The sequence below is a fragment of the Geotrypetes seraphini genome, chromosome 9 (assembly GCF_902459505.1).
Source record: "Geotrypetes seraphini chromosome 9, aGeoSer1.1, whole genome shotgun sequence".
NCBI classification, from domain to species: domain Eukaryota; kingdom Metazoa; phylum Chordata; class Amphibia; order Gymnophiona; family Dermophiidae; genus Geotrypetes; species Geotrypetes seraphini.
Genome location: NC_047092.1, coordinates 9,564,670 through 9,584,614, shown reverse-complemented (window position 1 = coordinate 9,584,614; position 19,945 = coordinate 9,564,670). Strand labels below are relative to the sequence as shown.

The 19,945-nt window shown below is 45.9% G+C and overlaps 1 protein-coding gene across 5 annotated transcripts in view; it reads right to left on the bottom strand.

Annotated features, from left to right (window-relative positions):
- Positions 1–19,945, bottom strand: part of SFMBT2 (Scm like with four mbt domains 2) — a 243,407-nt gene that overhangs the window by 111,437 nt on the left and 112,025 nt on the right. For all 5 annotated transcript variants that reach the window (XM_033959308.1, XM_033959310.1, XM_033959309.1 and 2 more), the window contains 2 exons: positions 17,536–17,782; positions 11,643–11,740 (listed from right to left, as the gene is read on the bottom strand). In XM_033959308.1, coding sequence (XP_033815199.1) covers positions 11,643–11,740; positions 17,536–17,782 — 345 coding nt within the window. The remainder of the gene's footprint in view (positions 1–11,642; positions 11,741–17,535; positions 17,783–19,945) is intronic.

Below are 19,945 nucleotides of genomic sequence, written 5' to 3'. Positions count from 1 at the left end.
TAGCGTAGCTAGTTTTAAGAAATGTTTGGACAATTTCCTGGAGGAAAAGTCCATAGTTTGTTATTGAGAAAGACATGGGGGAAGCCACTACTTGCCCTGGTTCGGTAGCACGGAATGTTGCTACTCTTTGGGATTCTAGAATCTTGTTACTCTTTGGGATTCCGGAATCTTGCTATTGTTTGGGATTCTGTATGGAATGTTGTTACTCTTTGGGTTTTTTACCAGGTACTGGTGACCTGGATTGGCCACTGTGAGGACAGGCTGCTAGGCTAGATAGACCATTGGTCTGACCCAGTAAGGCTATTCTTATGTTCTAATGACACAGCAGGTAGAGTTCGGACAAACCCTCATGCCTTTCTCCTTCTACCGCAAATTAAAGCCCTGAATTTGTGTAAATCAAACCCACAATTGCTCTTGCTGGGAAAAAGACAAGAGCCCTTCTCTGCCAGTCTTTCACTAATATCAAATTTCACAGAATTTCTTTGGTTGAACAAGCATCTAGGAAGGAGTATACAAAACAATTTACATTTTCAGTCAACAGAAAGACTGACTGCTCTATCATCAAGGGAATAAAGCTGGCACTGTTTATTTTCTGAACGCAATTTTGTTATCTAATGTCTCTGTGGGGATATAATGACAAGAATCACCATAGAATAGCTTATTTGATTTAACAACCGGTGCTTGCAACTGAACTGTAAGTACTTTCATATTCTCTCTCAGGGTAATTGCACACAGGGTGTTAGAAAGTGACCTATTATTATGTTATAGATTTATGACAATTTAAATGAATATCAATTCATTGGCAGAACATATGAAACAAACAGATCATGTACTTTAACCCTTGGAAGGCCAAGAATATTTAACAAAGAAACAGAGAAAATAGCAGCATAAGAACATAAGAATTGCCGCTGCTGGGTCAGACAAGTGGTCCGCTCATGTGCGTACGTTCTGGTTCAGCAGGAACTTGTCTAACTTTGTCTTGAATCCCTGGAGGGTGTTTTCCCCTATGACAGACTCCAGAAGAGCGTTCTGGTTTTCTACCACTCTCTGGGTGAAGAAGAACTTCCTTACTTTTGTATGGAATTGATCCCCTTTTAACTTTAGAGTGCCTTCTCGTTCTCTCTACCTTGGAGAGGATCAACAATCTGTCTTTATCTGCTAAGTCTATTCCCTTCAGTATTTTGAATGTTTCGATCATGTCCCCTCTCAGTCTCCTCTTTTTAAGGGAGAAGAGGCCCAGTTTCTCTAATCTCTCACCGTACGGCAACTCCTCCAGCCCATTATCCATTTTAGTCGCTCTTCTCTGGACCCTTTCGAGTAGTATTGTGTCCTTCTTCATGTATGCAACCAGTTTAAGCCTATCTGGATTTCCCCGGATATGTCCGAACATGTCCGAAAGTCTGGATGGCTTTTCAAAACCCGGCACTTTGTCCGGGTTTTGAAAAACTAACGTCGGGATGGCATCTGCGCATGTGCGGATGCAATGCGTGACATTACACGCACATGCGTGATGTCATCATCGTGTCACATCTGCGCATGTGTGGATGCTGTCTTGATGCACGAACAGAGACGAGTAACGAAGAGACGAGCAACGAAGCTAGTGAGAGGTATGGAGAACCTGGACTACGAGGAACGACTTAGGAGCCTGGGGTTGTTCTCCCTTGAGAAGAGGAGACTGCGAGGGGATCTGATCGAGACTTTCAAAATATTGAAAGGATTCGACAAAATGGAGCAGGGAAAGCAGTTATTTACAATGTCCAATGTGACACGGACAAGAGGACATAGACTGAAGCTGAGCGGGGACAAGTCCAGGACGAATATCAGGAAGTTCTGTTTCACGCAGCGAGTGGTGGACACCTGGAATGCTCTCCCAGAGGAAGTAATTGCAGAAAGCAATGTTACTTACCGTAACAGTTGTTATCCAGGGACAGCAGGCAGCTATTCTCACTAGTGGGTGATGTCATCCGACAGAGTCCCGATACAGACATCTTGCAAGCATGTCTTGCTTGAAGAAACTCAGAAGTTTCGAGATGCCCGCACCGCGCATGCGCCAGTGCCTTCCCGCCCGATGCTCCAGGCGTGTCTCCTCAGTTCAGGTAGCTAGCAGAGAAGCCAACCCAGGGGAGGTGGGTGGGACGTGAGAACAGCTGCCTGCTGTCCCTGGATAACAACTGTAACATTGCTTTATCCCAGGACAAGCAGGCAGGTATTCTCACTAGTGGGTGACCTCCAAGCTAACCTCAATGGGATGGTGGGAGAGTTGGCAACTTAGGAGAATAAATTTTGTAACACTGTTTGGCCAAACTGTCCATCCCTTCTGGAGAAAGTATCCAGACAATAATGAGAGGTGAATGTATGAACCGAGGACCAAGTGGCAGCCTTACAAATCTCCTCAATCGGTGTCGATCTGAGGAAGGCTACAGAGGCTGCCATTGCTCTGACCTTATGGGCTGTGACCTTACAGGGAAGGGGTAATCCAGCCTGGGCATAGCAGAAAGAGATACAAGCCACCATCCAGTTAGAGATGGTGCGCTTCGATACAGGTCGTCCCAACTTGTTTGGATCAAAGGAGACGAAAAGTTGAGGAGCAGTTCTGTGTGGTTTGGTGCGATCCAAGTAGAAAGCCAAAGCACGTTTACAGTCCAGAGTGTGCAGAGCTGATTCTCCAGGATGAGAATGAGGCTTTGGAAAAAACACTGGAAGCACGATGGATTGGTTGAGATGAAATTCAGAGACCACCTTAGGCAGGAATTTCGGATGAGTGCGGAGGACCACCTTGTCATGATGGAAAACAGTGAAAGGCGGGTCCGCCACCAAGGCCTGAAGCTCACTGACCCTGCGAGCAGAAGTGAGGGCCACCAGAAAAACCACTTTCCAAGTGAGAAACTTTAGTGGAGCCTTGCTCAGAGGCTCAAAAGGAGGTTTCATAAGCTGAGAAAGGACAACATTTAGATCCCAAACCACTGGAGGCGGTTTGAGAGGAGGATTGACATGAAAAAGTCCTTTCATAAATCTGGAAACCACAGGATGAGAAGAGAGAGGTTTCCCTTGTAGAGGCTGATGGAAAGCTGCAATAGCACTCAGGTGGACTCGTATAGATGTCGACTTGAGACCGGACTGAGACAGGTGTAGAAGATAGTCCAACACAGAGGATAGGGAGGCCCGCTGAGGCTCCTTAGAATTGGAAATACACCATGAAGAAAATCTAGTCCATTTCTGGGAGTAGCATTGACGAGTAGCAGGCTTCCTGGAAGCCTCCAAGACATCCCTCACCGCCTGGGAAAACTGGTGGGGAGTTATGTTGAGAGGAACCAAGCTGTCAGGTGGAGAGACTGCAGGTTGGGATGAAGTAGAGATCCCTGATGCTGAGTAAGCAGTGAAGGAAACACTGGAAGAAGGAATGGCTCCCTGCTGCTGAGTTGAAGTAGAAGGGAGAACCAAGGTTGCCTGGGCCACCGAGGAGCTATCAGAATCATGGTGGCTTGGTCTGATTTCAACTTGACCAGAGTCTTCTGAATGAGAGGAAATGGAGGAAACGCATACAGAAATCGATTCCCCCAATCCAGCAGAAAGGCATCTGCCTCGAGTCGATGAGGAGTGTAGATCCTGGAGCAAAACTGAGGCAGCTTGAAGTTGTGGGGAGCCGCAAAGAGGTCTATTTGAGGCATCCCCCATAGTGCAAAGACCTGATGAAGGGGTTTGGAATGGAGAGTCCATTCGTGAGGTTGAAGGAGACGACTCAAGTTGTCTGCCAAGACATTGTCCTTCCCCTGAATGTAGACAGCTTTGAGGAAGGCATTGCGGCGAACTGCCCAATCCCAGGCTCTGAGAGCTTCCTGGCAGAGGGAGGCCGATCCCATGCCCCCCTGCTTGTTCACATAATACATGGCGACCTGGTTGTCTGTACGGATGAGGACCACCATGTCGTGAAGCAGATGTTGAAAAGCTTGAAGAGCATAGAAGATAGCTCTGAGCTCCAGAAGATTGATCTGATGGAGGCGGTCCGCACTGGTCCAGAATCCCTGAGTGCGAAGCCCATCCAGATGAGCCCCCCAGGCATAGGTCGAGGAATCGGTTGTGAGAACCTTCTGATGAGGAGGAGTGCGAAACAGCAAACCTCTGGATAGATTCGAAGAGGTCATCCACCAAAGTAGAGACTGCCGAAGAGCAGGAGTGACTATGATGTGTCGAGTCAACGGGTCTGACACTTGAGTCCATTGAGAAGCTAGGGTCCACTGAGGAATTCTGAGATGGAGCCTGGCAAAGGGTGTCACATGAACTGTAGAGGCCATGTGGCCCAGGAGGACCATCATATGTCTCGCTGAGATGGACTGGCGAGAAGATACAGACTGGCAGAGACGAAGAAGAGCATCCATGCGCTGAGGAGGAAGGAATGCTCGAAGCTGAATGGTGTCCAGTACCGCCCCGATGAAGGGAAGGGACTGGGTAGGCGGCAGATGAGATTTGGGAAAATTGATCTCGAAGCCCAGGCTCTGCAGGAAGCAGAACGTGGTCAAGGTCGCCGAAATGACCTTTGGAGCTGACGGGGCCTTGATGAGCCAGTCGTCGAGGTATGGGAATACCTGAAGACCCCTGTTCCGGAGTGCAGCGGCCACCACCACCAGACACTTCGTGAAGACTCTGGGAGACGAGGACAGGCCGAATGGAAGCACTCGATACTGCAGATGTAGATGTCCCACCCGAAATCTGAGGAACTTGCGGGAGGCCGGATGAATGGGAATGTGAGTGTAGGCCTCCGTGAGATCCAGAGAGCATAACCAGTCGTTCTGCTCAAGGAGAGGGTAGAGAGAAGCAAGTGTCAGCATGCAAAACCTCTTCTTGACTAGGAATTTGTTGAGGGCCCTGAGGTCCAATATGGGTCGCAGGTCGCCCGTCTTCTTTGGGACAAGGAAGTACCGGGAGTAAAACCCCTGATTCAGTTGGTCCGTAGGGACCGGCTCCACGGCACGAAGCCGGAGCAAAGCCTGAGCTTCCTGGAGAAGAAGGGCGGTCTGAGTCAAGTTGGAAGGATACTCTCTTGGAGGGTGGTCCGGAGGGACCCGATGGAAATGAAGAGAGTATCCTTCCTTGATGATAGTAAGGACCCAGAGGTTGGTTGTTATGGCCTCCCAGCGATGATAAAAATGATGGAGGCGCCCTCCGATGGGAAAAACAGGGGGAGGCAGAACGAGGTTGGTTATGCCCTCGACGAGACAGTCAAAAAGGCTGAGTGGTCTTAGGGACAGCAGGCGACAGAGACTTAGGCTGACCCTTCTGGGGAGGCTGACGCTTCGCCGGTTGCCTCGCAGGAGGAGTTTGCCTCGGCTGATAACGCCTCTGATAAATCAACGGTGGACGAGAAGGTCGAGACTGCTGAGGCTTAGGCTTCGGCCGAAGGATAGATTGGAAGGACTTTTCATGGTCAGACAACTTCTTCGTGACAGTCTCGATGGATTCATCAAAAAGATCCGCCCAAGCACACGGGACGTTCGCCAGGCGGTCCTGAAGATTCGGGTCCATATCAATGGTCCGCAACCAGGCCAACCGGCGCATCGCCACCGAGCAGGCCGTCGCTCGGGCGGAGAGCTCGAACGCATCATAGGCAGATTGCATTAACTGAAGCCGAAGTTGGGACAGCGAAGCAACCACTTCCTCAAACTCAAATCTAGCCTGGGATTCGATGTATGGAGTGAACTTCCGAAGCACAGGTAGAAAAAATTCCAAGTAGGCTGCAAAGTGGAAATTGTAATTCAGGACTCGAGACGCCATCATCGAATTCTGATAGATGCGTCGACCAAACTTATCCATGGTTCTGCCCTCGCGGCCCGGAGGCACTGAAGCATAGACCTGGCCAGGATGAGACGGCTTGAGCGAGGATTCGACCAGGAGGGACTGGTGAGAAAGCTGAGGACCCTCGAAGCCTTTAAGAGTAAGGAGACTCAAAGCATCGCATGAAGGTCTGGTCGAGGAGCTTGTGCAGGGGAAGCAGGAGGACGAGGCAAGTGCATGGTATCGAGGTACTCTTTGGAATATCGAGACCCAGCATCGAGAGTAATGTCCGTGTCATCCGCCATCTGCCTGAGGAACGATGAAAAGGACAGTTGGTCTGCCGTCGCCGGTCTTCGAGACAGACTAGAAGAAGAAGAGGCTTCAGGTTCCAGAGAGGCCTGCGAGCAACATGACGAGTAGAAAACCTCGGTGTCCTCGAACTCTGGGCCCGGAGGAGGAGACCCAGTCGAAGCAGCATACCCCAACCGAGGCAATTTCTTCTGAGGCGAGACGGTCGAGTGTCGAGAGGAATGCTTCGAAGAATGTCTGGATCGATGCCCCTCCCGATGCCTGGAAGGGGATCGAGCCCGTCTGTGAGAAACTGGCTCAGACGCCTCCAAGGAGCAGATTGGACTCGATGCCGTCCAGAGGCGGTAGAGTCGGAGGCTCCCCCGACGCCGTCCAGGTTTGATAGGGGGTCCGGAAGAACTCATCCTGCTTCCTGCTATGCCCAGGACTGGGTGGCCCTGAAGGTGGGCGCCACACTGAGTCATGGGGCGGAGTAATCGATTCCAAGGGAGGCAGGTCACTAAACGAGGCTTTCCTCGAGGGGATGGGCTCCAAGGGAGGCATATCACTAAGGGAGGCCCTCCTCGAGGGAATCGGTTCCAAAGGAGGTACAGCGCTAACGGAGGACCTCCTCGAGGACCCGGACACCGCTCGCCGCTCCTCCTCGCCGAGCAACGAGGTCGTGCGGCGAGGAGGAGGTGGAGGGGGCGGTCCGCCCCTCGAAGCCGAAGCTGGAAGGTCACCCTGTATGGTGGCAATCAGCCGAGGCCCCATGGTCTGCATGAGTTCCACGAACTGAGCCTCCAGGATGGACCGCAACGAAGCCGATATGGAGGGATCTGCACCAAAAGGGGGCCCTTCCGCACGGTCTCCGCGCTCCTTCGGTGCTGCGTGCTTTTGCTTGCCAGTCTTCGGCACCTTGAGCACTACCGGAGGAACAGTCGGGGTCGATACCTGCTCCGAGGAGACGGAGGAAGGCACCGGCGCCGAAGCCGGGGCCGAAACCGGTGTGAACGATGCCGGCTTCAGGAGGCCCGAAGGAGCCGGGGAGGCAGAGGGTTTCGCAGAAGGAGTCGAAACACCTGTCGATGTCGATGTCGAAGCTGCAGGATCCGATGAAGCTTCCATCTTGAACATGGACTCCCACAGCAGACAGCGACGCTTAAACGCTCTCGCCGTCAGAGTGGAGCAAGGCCGGCACGATTTCGGGAAGTGATCCGGTCCCAGACACTGTAAGCAGCGTCGATGAGGGTCCGTGAGCGAAATCGCGCGCTGGCACTTGCTACACTTTTTAAAACCGGTAATCGGCTGGGACATAGGCCGGAAAAGCTTCGCCGCAAGGTCGAAGGCGCGGGGCCCCAGCCACGCGGCCGACCCGGTATCGGAAGGAAAAATGTTTGTTTGTTTTTTTAAAGAAATCAAAGAAAGAAATAAATGCACAGGAGAGCCAAAAGAACTCAACCCGCGGCAAAAAAGAAGGCAAAAAAGAGATTCAATGGGCGCAAATTGAAGATAGACTTCTCAGCTCCGCGGAAGAAAAAGAACTGAGGAGACACGCCCGGAGCATCGGGCGGGAAGGCACTGGCGCATGTGCGGTGCGGGCATCTCGAAACTTCTGAGTTTCTTCAAGCAAGACATGCTTGCAAGATGTCTGTATCTGGGCTCTGTCTGATGACATCACCCACTAGTGAGAATACCTGCCTGCTTGTCCTGGGATAATCCACCGTTCTAGGATTTAAGGGTAAACTAGATGCACATCTCCTTAAGAGTGGTATAGAGTGATACGGGTAAGAGTAAATTAGATGCACATCTTCCTTGAGAAGCATATGGTGATATGGGGACTAAAACTATGCCAGGGTACACCTGGCAAGGCCTCCGCGTGTGTGGATCACCGAACTTGATGGACTCAGGGTCTGATCCGGAGATGGCAATTCTTATGTTCTTATGTTAAGGGGGTGGGGCTGGGAGCAGGATGTGGGTGGAACTGAGCGGGCCTAAGGATGTGGGCATGGGGTTGGATTTTCCTTCGGGAAAATCTGGTAACCCTAATCCACTCTGACCATCCATACCAACTGTTCAGCTCTACAATCCCTGCCTCTCCCTCTGTGTTTGTCCCAAGCTTTCCTGAATTCAGATACAGTCACTTGATGTGGTCTTTTGGCATTGCTCAGACTAGGCTGAGACTTGATGAATCAAAGCAGGCATTTGCACTGAGTGCAACTTCAGCATCCCATTTACCTCCTTCTGCATCAGCTCTCTGAGCTGATCTTACAAAGATGGCACTGATACCGATGTTGACAAGGGTACAATGGGCGCAGGTTGCATCATGGGTCAAGACGTTGGTGACCTTGACATCAAGTTATGCTTCAGAGAAGACACCAATTGCAGTGATGGTGATCTGGTCTGAGTGTGTCGATGGGGAATATGCTTGAGACGATGCAGAATCATGGTTGGAGGGGGAAATGTGTTTAAGCTTCTTAGCTTTCTTACGAGATTTCCCTTTAGGAAGGCAGCACTGATGAACAGAGGTGGAACGAGTTGTCAGTGCTGAAGCTGTTGGATATTGAGCACTGGCGAAGTCTCAATGTACATGAAGTTGAGCCGAAAATCATTTTATACTGGAAGTTCATGGTTTTAAGTGACCTCTTCTGCAATTTAGAGCATAGCATGCAGGAAATGTCTCGGTGTTCAGAACCTAGGCACTAGACACATCAGTTGTGTGGGTCTGTACCTGAAATGGTCCTGTGACACCGATTGCACTGCTTGAAGCTGCAAGGAGGCTTGGATATTGAAGGATAAACCGCTGACGTGAGGCCAAAGGACTCCATGGTCCAGGGAGGTCGAGTAGATAGTAACCCCAAAAAATGGTGAGGCTCCCAGCCTGAAAACAGGCTTACAAGAGCCTGAAAGCCCAAATAAGAAACTCGATAAAAAATTGAAAATTTTTAAACAAAATGAAAGAAAAAGAAATAGGGCTATACGGAAGGGAAAAAAACTATTAAATTTGACGCGCTTAGAGAAACTCTAAGAAAACAGCTTCTCAGATCCGCGGAAAACTGAGAACTGATGGTCCCATGAGCTGACATCGGGCGGGAAGGCACCAGCACACGTGCAGTACAGGCAGTCTTAAAGATTTCAAGTGACAGTATACTTTTTGACTGCTGGGATTCCTGTGGATGACATTACCCACATGTGAGAATATACTGCATGCTTGTCCTTGGATAATTAGAGGTATCCTGAAAACCTTGAGGACTGGGAGTGAACACTACTGATCTATAATGCTGAAGAAATACGACCACATCACTACCGCATACCTCGACTCACACTGGCTCCCAATACAAGAAAGAATACTATTCAAATTCTACTGATTACTATTTAAAGCCATGAATGGAGACAGCCCAGCCTACTTGAACAACTGCCTTATCCGAACTACCACAACCAGGCAAAGAAGAACCCAGACACCATTCATGCCCCTCCCAATCAGAGGCGTGAAATGCAAAAAAAATGTACGATGAATAGAGATTCAAGATGGCGATGAGAGCGGACGCCTGAGAGTGAGGCTCCCTCTCTTGTTCTCGGCCGGCGTTGCTATTTCTGTGGAACTAGCAGTTCTCTTACCTCAACATGGGTAAGAGAAAAGGAGCCCTCCACGGCAACCCTCCAGCGGCGGTAGCGGCACCGCGTCTGGTGCAGAGCACAATTGAGGAGGCTTTGGCCCGATCGGGCGAATCGGCGGTGGCTACTTCAGGGGTGAGCCCGAATTCGTCGGGCGAACTCAGCCAGCAGCTTCGGGCGATGTTAAGCCCGGAACAGAGGCATCCACCCCCACAACCTGGAAGCAGTGCAGTACTGGGAGTTCCTGATGCATCATGGACCCGGGAGGAGTCTTTGATCCTCAGTGAAGGAGGGCTGGTAACTCCAAGTTCATCTGGAGCCGAAGAAGAAGCTGCAGTACACCGACAGCTTACCCACACTGCAGGAGAGGAGAGAGGAGCTTCGGGAGGAAGTAAGATCACTTTTGGGGTGTTGGAGAAGCCTAAGGTAATTGATATGGAGGCTTTATGGCAGGCTATTTCAGTTATGGACGCTAACCTCAAAATGTCTTTTTCCACTTTCAATACTGACTATGGGACTATCCACTCTAAAGTGGAGCAACAGGGTTTGGCCCTTAAAGATTTAAATGAGAAAATAGAAAAACAGGAGTCAAGAATTTGTGGAATGGAAACATTGGACTTGGAATTAGTAAAAGAAAGAACATTTATTGCTAGAAAAATGGAAAGTTTCGAGAACCAATTAAGGAAAAATAATTTGAGACTCCTAAATTTTCCAAAATGTCCCTTAATTTCACCAATGGAGATGGCAAGAAAGTATTTCAAGGAAATTTTGCTTATTCCTATTGAAAGTTTGCCACCTATTGTTAGAGCTAATTATTTTCAAATCAAGAGATCTGTGGAAGTTTCCACTCCTAATGAGATTCAAGGGACCAACAATGAAAATATGAACTTAACAACTTTTCTGGAAAACTCCTTGGAGGTTATAACGGAAAGGAAAACCCTGTTAATAACTCTCGCTTTGGAAAGTGATAGAGAATATATATTGCGTTTGTATTTTCGTCATATCAATGATCAGTTTTTAGGTTCTAATGTTCGAATATTTCCTGATATGTCTTTAAGATCCCAGAGGCGTAGGAAAGAATTCTTGGCATTAAGGCCAAGAGTCCTTGCCTTGGGGGCAAATTTTCTATTGAAATTTCCTGTAAAATGCTTTGTCTCTTATCAGAATAAGAATTACTTGTTTTTTGAACCTAAACAACTAGTAGGATTTATAGAATCCAAAGAGCAAGTAGTGCCTATGACTGAGAATGTATAACCTGCCATGAATGGCTGTAGCACCGCAGATAATTGCCGCTTTCTAGGTTGGATAAGATTGTTTCTATTGTTAATTTTCTTTGCTAAGAATCTCTTATAAAAAAATTGTGGACTAAATATATTGGAAGTATAAATGAATAACCAAAACACTGATTTAAGTGGAATTGGTTTATAAGTTTTCTTTTTAATAATTTATGTTAATCTGAAATACAAGTAATGTATTGCTTGTTTCTATTGATAAAATTGAATAAACAAATAAAATTAAAAAAAAAAAAAAAAATGTACGATGGCCTACTGGCCATGCAGGCAGTGAAACTAGACCACCAACTCTCCAATCTACTAATCACGACACCAGAAAAGAAATAAAACCCCTGAAATTCAAGAAATCCATCAGGACAAACTAACTCCGCAGGAAGCATTTCAATCCCCCGAAGTAACACGCTCAACTCTAACTCTTCTGGAAATGTTCAGATAATCTCTTATGTAATCCGCCTTGAACCACAGGGTAATGGCGGAATAAAAGTCACTAATGTAATGTCAGGAACATTAATTAGGAATGGTGGAATAAAAATCACTAATGTAATGTAATTACTACATAGTGGGCCTATATGCCGCCTCTTCCTCTTGTTACAAATTACTTTAGCAAATGCTAAATATTTCTGAGCCTCATTTAATATTTGATGATTTTGTTGAGTAAATGAAAAATGTAATTCCTACCTTAAATACTTCCACTGGAAGAGGACATTTTGCTGCATCACTCATGGATTTCTCTAGGGCACTTTTCCAATCATATATGCTCTTTAAATAACAGATGTCTACAACAGAAACGACCCATACAATGTAAGCAACAAAGACAAAGTAATTCATATGCAAATTAAAAGATGTTACTTTTTAAAGCACTTCTCTACAGCATGTGTTTAAAATACAGTTGTAAAGAATTAAAACATACAAGACACATCTGTTCAAATTCACTACAACTTTAAACAGATGCCTCTAATTAGACCATTGATAACTCTAAACTCATCTCTCAAGCACAAAAGATTTAATTCCCATCATGTTAAATTAGATAGAGAAAAAACCCTACTCAATCATACCAGTGTTTGAGAGGCACAGAGATGTGCTGTTAAGGGGAAGACCTTAAGTCTTTTGAGGGTAAAGATAATGGCTGAAACAGCACAGCACCAAGGAGATAGAAATTAGAGAATGACACGGGGACAATTTTTCCCTGTCTCCACGGGAACTCATTTTCCTGTCCCATCCCTGCGAGTTCTTTTCCTGTTCCTGCTCCATTCCTGCACACTCTGTCCTCATCTGTACAACCTTCAAACACTTTAAAATCATAAGTGTTTGAGGCCTGTGTAGTTAAAGCAGAGCTTACAGGAATGGGACAGGGCCAGCGACAGCGACAAAACTCATAGGGAAGGGATGGGGAATTGAGTTCCTGTGGGGACAACAGGGCTGTGGAGTCGGCGTCGGAGGAAATTTCGGGTACCTGGAGTCGGAGTACAAAAAACTGAGGAATCGGAGTTGGAACATTTATCTACCGACTCCATTTTTGAACTTGGCATACCAATCACGAGCGATTCTTTCAGCTATAGCACCCACTATATACACAGCACAAATGTTGCGAGCAGCTTCTGCGGCCTTAGAACCTTGATTAAAAGCAAAAAGAAGGTGGTGTCGAAAATGCTCATTTCTCTCAACTTGACATTCCATTTTAACGATCTGAAAATTAACCAGTGCTGTGGAGTCGGAGTCGGAGGAAATTTCGGGTACTTGGAGTCGGAGTCTGAAGTACAAAAAACTGAGGAGTCGGAGTCGGAACATTTATCTACCGGCTCCACAGCCCTGGGGGACAAGGACAAATTTGTCCCCTTACCCACCTGCTAAGTCTTTCACAGTAGAGAATGACATGGGGACAAATTCCCAACTCCCCCGGCCCCAGCGGGAACTAATTTTCCTGTCCCATCCCCACGAGTTCTTTTCCTGCCCCTGCCCCATTCCTGCAAGCTCCATTCCCATCTGCACAAACCTCAAACACTTTAAAATCATAAGTGTTCGAGGCTTGAGATATTAAGGCAGAGCTTACAGGAATAGGGCAGGGGTAGAGACAGCAACAAAACTCACAGAGGGGGGAAATTGAGTTCTTGTGGGGACGGGGAAAAATTTGTCCCCGTGTCATTCTCTAATAGAGATCACACTTCCACTACCTTAAAAGGCCCAAATCTGGCAAAACATGCAGCTCTGAACCAGTTCTATAGCAATTCTGTTCCATTTGAGACCATATTATTCTTTCAAGTCTTCAGTGGGGCTATTTTTCACAATTCAGTTTTTAAAGTAGTATCAAACAGAATAAGGTTTAATTCAAGTTTATAAACGCTGCTAGGTACAAAAAGGAAGAATTTTCTCTCCCCCCCCCCCTCTTTTTCTGAGAGGGGCAATTTATGCATTTAGGGGGCCTTTTACTAAACTGCATCAAGCACTAACTTATGTTTACTGTAGGGTGTGCTCAAATATCCTACAGTAGTTTTCGCATGTGTGCATGTTACCCACATGCTAAAAAATAAAATGTATTTTTTAGCACTGGGGATGTGTTTGGGGGCAGACAGCGAGCGTGGCTATGCTATTTGATTAGCGTGTGGTTAGCGAAGGAGTCCTTACCACCTAGACGAGGGGTGTCCAATGTCGGTCCTCGAGGGCCGCAGTCCAGTCGGATTTTCAGGATTTCCCCAATGAATATGCATTGAAAGCAGTGCATGCACATAGATCTCATGCATATTCATTGGGGAAATCCTGAAAACCCGACTGGATTACGGCCCTCGAGGACTGACATTGGACACCCCTGACCTAGACAATAGGTCTAGTTAAGGGCTCATGCACTAATGGTCATGAATGAATGGGAAAATTAGCACATGGCCATTATTGCAATCATGGAAAATGCCGCCAATTTATAGCTATGTTAAAAGTAGCCACAGCGCATGAGAAGCCCAAGCACTAGTCATACCAGAGACCACTTTTCAGTACAGCTTAGGAATAAATAACCAGGGGGCCATTTTACTATGTGCCAATTAAAATAAGAAGTTTAAAAACTTGCTAGAACCAGTCTGCTGTAGGAATTGCTGACTTTTGCAAAAATACAGAGTGGATCCTTCAGATAAAATGAATATTCTTTTCACATAACTTTGAAAAGTGTGAAAGTCATTGGATTGTCTTTACAAGAGATCCTATACTTCGCAGGCTCGAAAGAGCTTACAATCCAAACAGCCTTGACAGACAAACAGGATGTCATGGATACAGTTTAGGGGAACAGTTAATCTGCTGGCTGGGTTGGTGGGCAGTAGGGTTATGGATTGAAGGCTATATCATAAAGGTGGGTTTTCGGTCTGCTTTTAAACAAGGTAAGGCAAAGGGCGTGGTGGACAAACTCAGGTAGTTTATTCCAGGGACAGCTAGATGAAAGGAACAAAGTCTGGAATTGGCAGTGGAGGAGACAGGTACAGTTAAGAGCAGCTTATCTGAGGAACGAAGTTCTCAGGGAAGCATATAAGGAGAGATGAGAGAGGAGAGGTTCTGAGAGACTATGGCATGAACACACTTGTAGGTTAGTAATAAGAGTTTGACTTGTATGCGGAGGTGGCTAGGGAGCCAGTGGAGTGATTTGAAGAGAGGGGTAAGGTGAATATAGTGGGGTTGGCAATAGATAAGTCATATAGCTGAGTTTTGCATCAATTGTAAAGGGGGGGGGGAGAGACGGTTCAGCAGGAGACATGTTAGAAGTAAATTGCAGTAGTCTAAGCATGAGATTACAAGAGTGTGGACAAGAGTCCGGGTAGTGTGCTCTGAGAGGAAGGGGTGAATTTTGGTGATGTAGTAGAGATAGAAGCAACAGGCCTTAGCAGTTTGTTGGATGTGCGTAGAAAATGAGAGGTCGGACTCGAAGATGACTCCAAAATTGTTTGCAGAGGAGACTGGAACGATGACGGTATTATTTAAAGAGATGGAGAACGGAGGAAGAGGAGCAGAGAGTTTTTGAGGAAAGAGGAGCAGCTCCATCTTGGATATGTTTAGCTCAATGCTTGTTCTTCATATTCAGCTGAATAATATTGTTCTTTATTTGTATTTGGTCGAACAGTAAAATATGCTATCCTGTACAGCTCTAATATTTACAGCCCCTAACATCACATTTTTAAATCCTAAATCAAAATTCTCCATTGGACTGCACTATCCTCTTATTTTTCACTATGGGGCTGAGTTATGCTCATAAATTGACCTCTCTAAAAAATTTACTAGGGTTGAGCGCATACATTTTTATTCAAAAATTTCACTATAAAATGTATGTAATAATAGGGCAGATTTAGAGTAGGGAAAAGAAGTTCAGAACTTAGCACTTATTTTCAGCACTAGACTCAAATTTAGGCAAACGAATGGCAGGATTAGATTTATGAGAACATTTAAGCTCTTAAATTAGGATGAATTTTCATTTGAAAAGTTCAGTTCTTAAATTTGGATGAAAACAGGGAACAAATTTGGAAGACTAACTTAGGAGCATAAATTTAAGTGCTCAGCAGTGGCGTAGAGGCGGCCCTCCCAAAACAGATATCAACCTCACTAGTAAAGAATTGATTGTAGAGAGGTTCAAAGATATATATCACTAAGGCCTTCAATATAATGATAGCAGATATGCTAAATCCATAAATTGGTATGCTTGCTGTTATATGAAATCGTTATCTAATGAAAAAATAACAAAAAGAGCAGCTTGTATATCATTTACTTATCCTTTAATGCAGTGTCTCTGCTAGCCCCTAAGCCGAGAGGACGCTGAAATAAGAGCTCCTATTTGAACCCTTGAAAAAGCCCGTTTGGGCGAAACGGGTCCCGTCGGGGCATGCTAGAGATAAGGATAAGTAAATGATATACAAGCTGCTGTTTTTGTTATTTTTTCATTAGATAACAATTTCATATAACAGCAAGCATACCAATTTATGGATTTAGCATATCTGCTATCATTATATTGAAGGTCTTAGTGGCAATTCGTATCATAGTGATATATATCTTTGAGCCTCTCTACAATCAATTCTTTACTAGTGAGGTTGATATCTGTTTTGGGAGTTTCCAAGTTGCCTCACTTTTTCATCTTCGTTTTGACTTTAGTGACAACTAAATTTTGTGGTGACGGCCCTCCCCACCATCTTCTCTGTCCCTCGCTCCTTCCCAATTCCCCCCTGCCGCACTCGTGCCTCCCTTCCCTCTTTAATTTTCCCGGTGTGAGCAGCATCACAAACTTACTGCCTGTGTCGTGTCAGCTCTCCCTCTGATGTCACATTCTAGGCACAGGACCCAGAAGTGACATCATAGAGAGCCAACATTGATGCAGGCAGCAAGTTCGCAATGCTGCTCGCGCCGGGAAAATTAAAAAGCTATGAGGGAAGGGGAGGAAAGGGAATGGGCACGTGGCAGGAAGGGGCAAAGAGGAGGATGGGGACCGCCCCCCCCCCTTACTACGCCACTGGCGCTCAGCAGTTTTTGAATATTTGTGCCTTTGACTAAATGTTAAAATTCAAAAGCAAGAACTCTCCATTAAGTAAGTATCCCTGCAAAGAGCTACATAAATAACATCACCATCATTTAAGACTAACCAGAGATACCATCTGAGTGCACATCTATCACCACTAAAATGGTAGCCCATAGTTTAATGAGTTTTGCTATTTCATGCATTACAATTGCAATGGCAAAATACAAATAAAACAGCAAAGGAAAGGTAAAAAAACTTTTAACCCAAGAATCAAGGTAAATTATAATAATCCTCAGGAAGAAACAACCTATGAATCTGGTATATTGAGCCCCACAAAGCAGAGGACAATGTGGTCATTTTAAGGGTTTCACAGTAATTTTTCATCAAGCAGCGTTAGGGCCTTAACGTGCTTTATTTGGAACTTAATGTGACCTAAAGGGCCCTAATGCTGCTTGACTAAAAATAATGCAGCAATTCAGCAGCGGGTTAGGTAATAATGAGGTTCAAATTATACAAATGCATGTTTTAAATCTCATTTTCATGCGAATACCCTAACTCAATGTGATGATACACCACAACTCAAGTTACAGCCTATAAACCACAGTAAAATATCCTGAGCGTTTTACCATCCAAAAGCATTGGGCTGCCGATGAAGGGTCCCTCCAAGTATCTGCCCCACCTTGACTTAAACCCCACCCCACCACAAGGGCCACCCAGCTTCACAAGAACAAGCCTTCCACCCCTACCCCTAAGGACACAGAAGAGCTATCTTATTCATTCAATTTTTTTCAATGGTGGCTCAGGGGGGGTACCTAGGGAAGGCAGTTCATAGGGTCATCAGGCAGTCCAGAGTGGGAGCTAAGCCAGGAGTAATGCCCAGTCAGTCACTCCTGGTCAGTCCAGTATCATTCAAAATTGCATGACTATTGTTAGGAGTCATATTCCCATATGACCCCTAGTGGTAGTTGTATGATATTACCACTAGGGGCAGCCTGGCCAGGACCAATTGGCATTAGTCCTGGTCAAACACACCCCAGACCCCTTTTCCTATGACCAATTTAAGAAATGCTGTTTATGATTATCTTCTTGAAGTTTTACCTGATGGTGGTTCCATTCTATAATTATTCTCTTGACACCAACCAACCGGTCGAAGTCTACAATCCAAGTAAAACAACCACTGGTCATAGGATTCAGCTTCCTCCAGTCCCACATAGCGGAGTCGTAATCTTCCACCAACATTCTCAATCACACTAACTACCCAGTATCGAAAGGGGTTCTGAAAATCCTGCAGTTCTATTAAGGAATCAACGGTAATGAGGTCCACTGGGTTCTTTCCTCGCAGGGGCTGTTTGAATAGAAGCAGATAGACACATTAAAAAAGTCATCCCACAGAGCATTCATTAAAAAGAGAGATTAAAAACAGAAGCCTACTTTCTTTATAAAAGCTTTATCCAAGGATTTTTTCACTAAAATGTACAGATTTCAAAATTCAAACACATTTAATGGTAAAGTAATAGACAAAATTGTGCATTTATTTTGAAAATTTCTACAATTCATTTTTGCTAATGGAACAATTTTGTTTTGGTACATGCTTAAAATAAGACTTTATGCACAGTCTGCAATTTTTAAAACAGCTCACCCAGCTGCCCATGAGTACCCCTATCCACTTCTGGATTTTACACCTGCTTCTTCTGTATATACATTTCAAAATACAGTATTTTCCTCTCCTGACCAAAACATGCCACTGGGAATGCCTCTCCTTACTGCAGCTGAAAGCATGCACTTTGTGGGACCATGAGGGCACTTTCAGCCAAGTCAAGGATGGCTAATTTTCAGACAGCTCAGAAAATGGCTTTTGACAATTGTCAGAGACACTGCCCAAATGGTAATAGTAAGTGTTTCATCTGCTTTTATGTGTAAAACTAAAGTCCTAAAGGTACTGTACTTATTTCTCATATAAAGAAAAGCAGCTTAAAAGGTACCTATTTTTCATATAAAGAAAAGCAGCTCTAACTGCTAAAAATGCAAGGTTCACAATAAGTCAAAAGATCAAAGAACCCTGCAATTAGGGGTAAAATTCAAGAAAGGATACATAAAGTTAGGTGCAATATGTATAAGATATAAGAAATAAATTAATTAATCAATAAAAAAAGATTGTACTTGAAGTTATGGAAGGTTAAGTAACTGTACACGATTAGGAGAGTCAGCAATGTTACTTACCGTAACAGTTGTTATCCAGGGACAGCAGGCAGCTATTCTCACTAGTGGGTGATGTCATCCGACAGAGCCCCGACACGGACATCTTGAAAGCATGTCTTGCTTGAAGAAACTTAGAAGTTTCGAGATGCCCGCACCGCGCATGCGCCAGTGCCTTCCCGCCCGATGTACCGGGCGTGTCTCCTCAGTTCAGGTAGCTAGCCTGAGAAGCCAACCCAGGGGAGGTGGGTGGGACGTGAGAATAGCTGCCTGCTGTCCCTGGATAACAACTGTTACGGTATGTAACATTGCTTTATCCCAGGACAAGCAGGCAGGTATTCTCACTAGTGGGTGACCTCCAAGCTAACCCCAATGGGATGGTGGGAGAGTTGGCAACTTAAGAGAACAAATTTTGTAATACAGTTTGGCCAAACTGTCCATCCCGTCTGGAGAAAGTATCCAGACAATAATGAGAGGTGAAGGTATGAACCGAGGACCAAGTGGCAGCCTTACAAATCTCCTCAATCGGTGTCGATCTGAGGAAGGCTACAGAGGCTGCCATTGCTCTGACCTTGTGGGCTGTGACCTTACAGGGAAGGGATAATCCAGCCTGGGCATAGCAGGAAGAGATACAAGCCGCCATCCAGTTAGAGATGGTGCGCTTCGATACAGGTCGTCCCAACTTGTTTGGATCAAAGGAGACGAAAAGTTGAGGTGCAGTTCTGTGTGGCTTTGTGCGATCCAAGTAGAAAGCCAGAGCACGTTTACAGTCCAGAGTGTGCAAAGCAGATTCCCCAGGATGAGAATGAGGCTTTGGAAAAAACACTGGAAGCACGATGGATTGATTGATGTGAAATTCAGAGACCACTTTAGGTAAGAATTTTGGATGAGTACGGAGAACCACCTTGTCATGATGGAATACAGTGAAGGGTGGATCTGCCACTAGGGCCTGAAGCTCACTGACTCGGCGAGCTGACGTGAGGGCCACCAGGAAAACCACCTTCCAGGTGAGATACTTAAGAGGAGCCGTTTTGAGAGGTTCAAACGGAGGCTTCATAAGATGAGACAGGACCACATTGAGATCCCAAACCACAGGAGGAGGTTTGATAGTAGGATTGACATGAAAAAGTCCTTTCATAAATTTGGAAACCACAGGATGAGCAGACAAAGGTTTCCCCTGTAGAGGCTGATGGAAAGCCGCAATAGCACTCAGGTGGACTCGTATAGAGGTAGACTTGAGACCAGACTGGGACAGGTGTAGAAGATAGTCCAATACAGACGATAGAGAAGCTTTCTGAGGTTCTGTAGCATT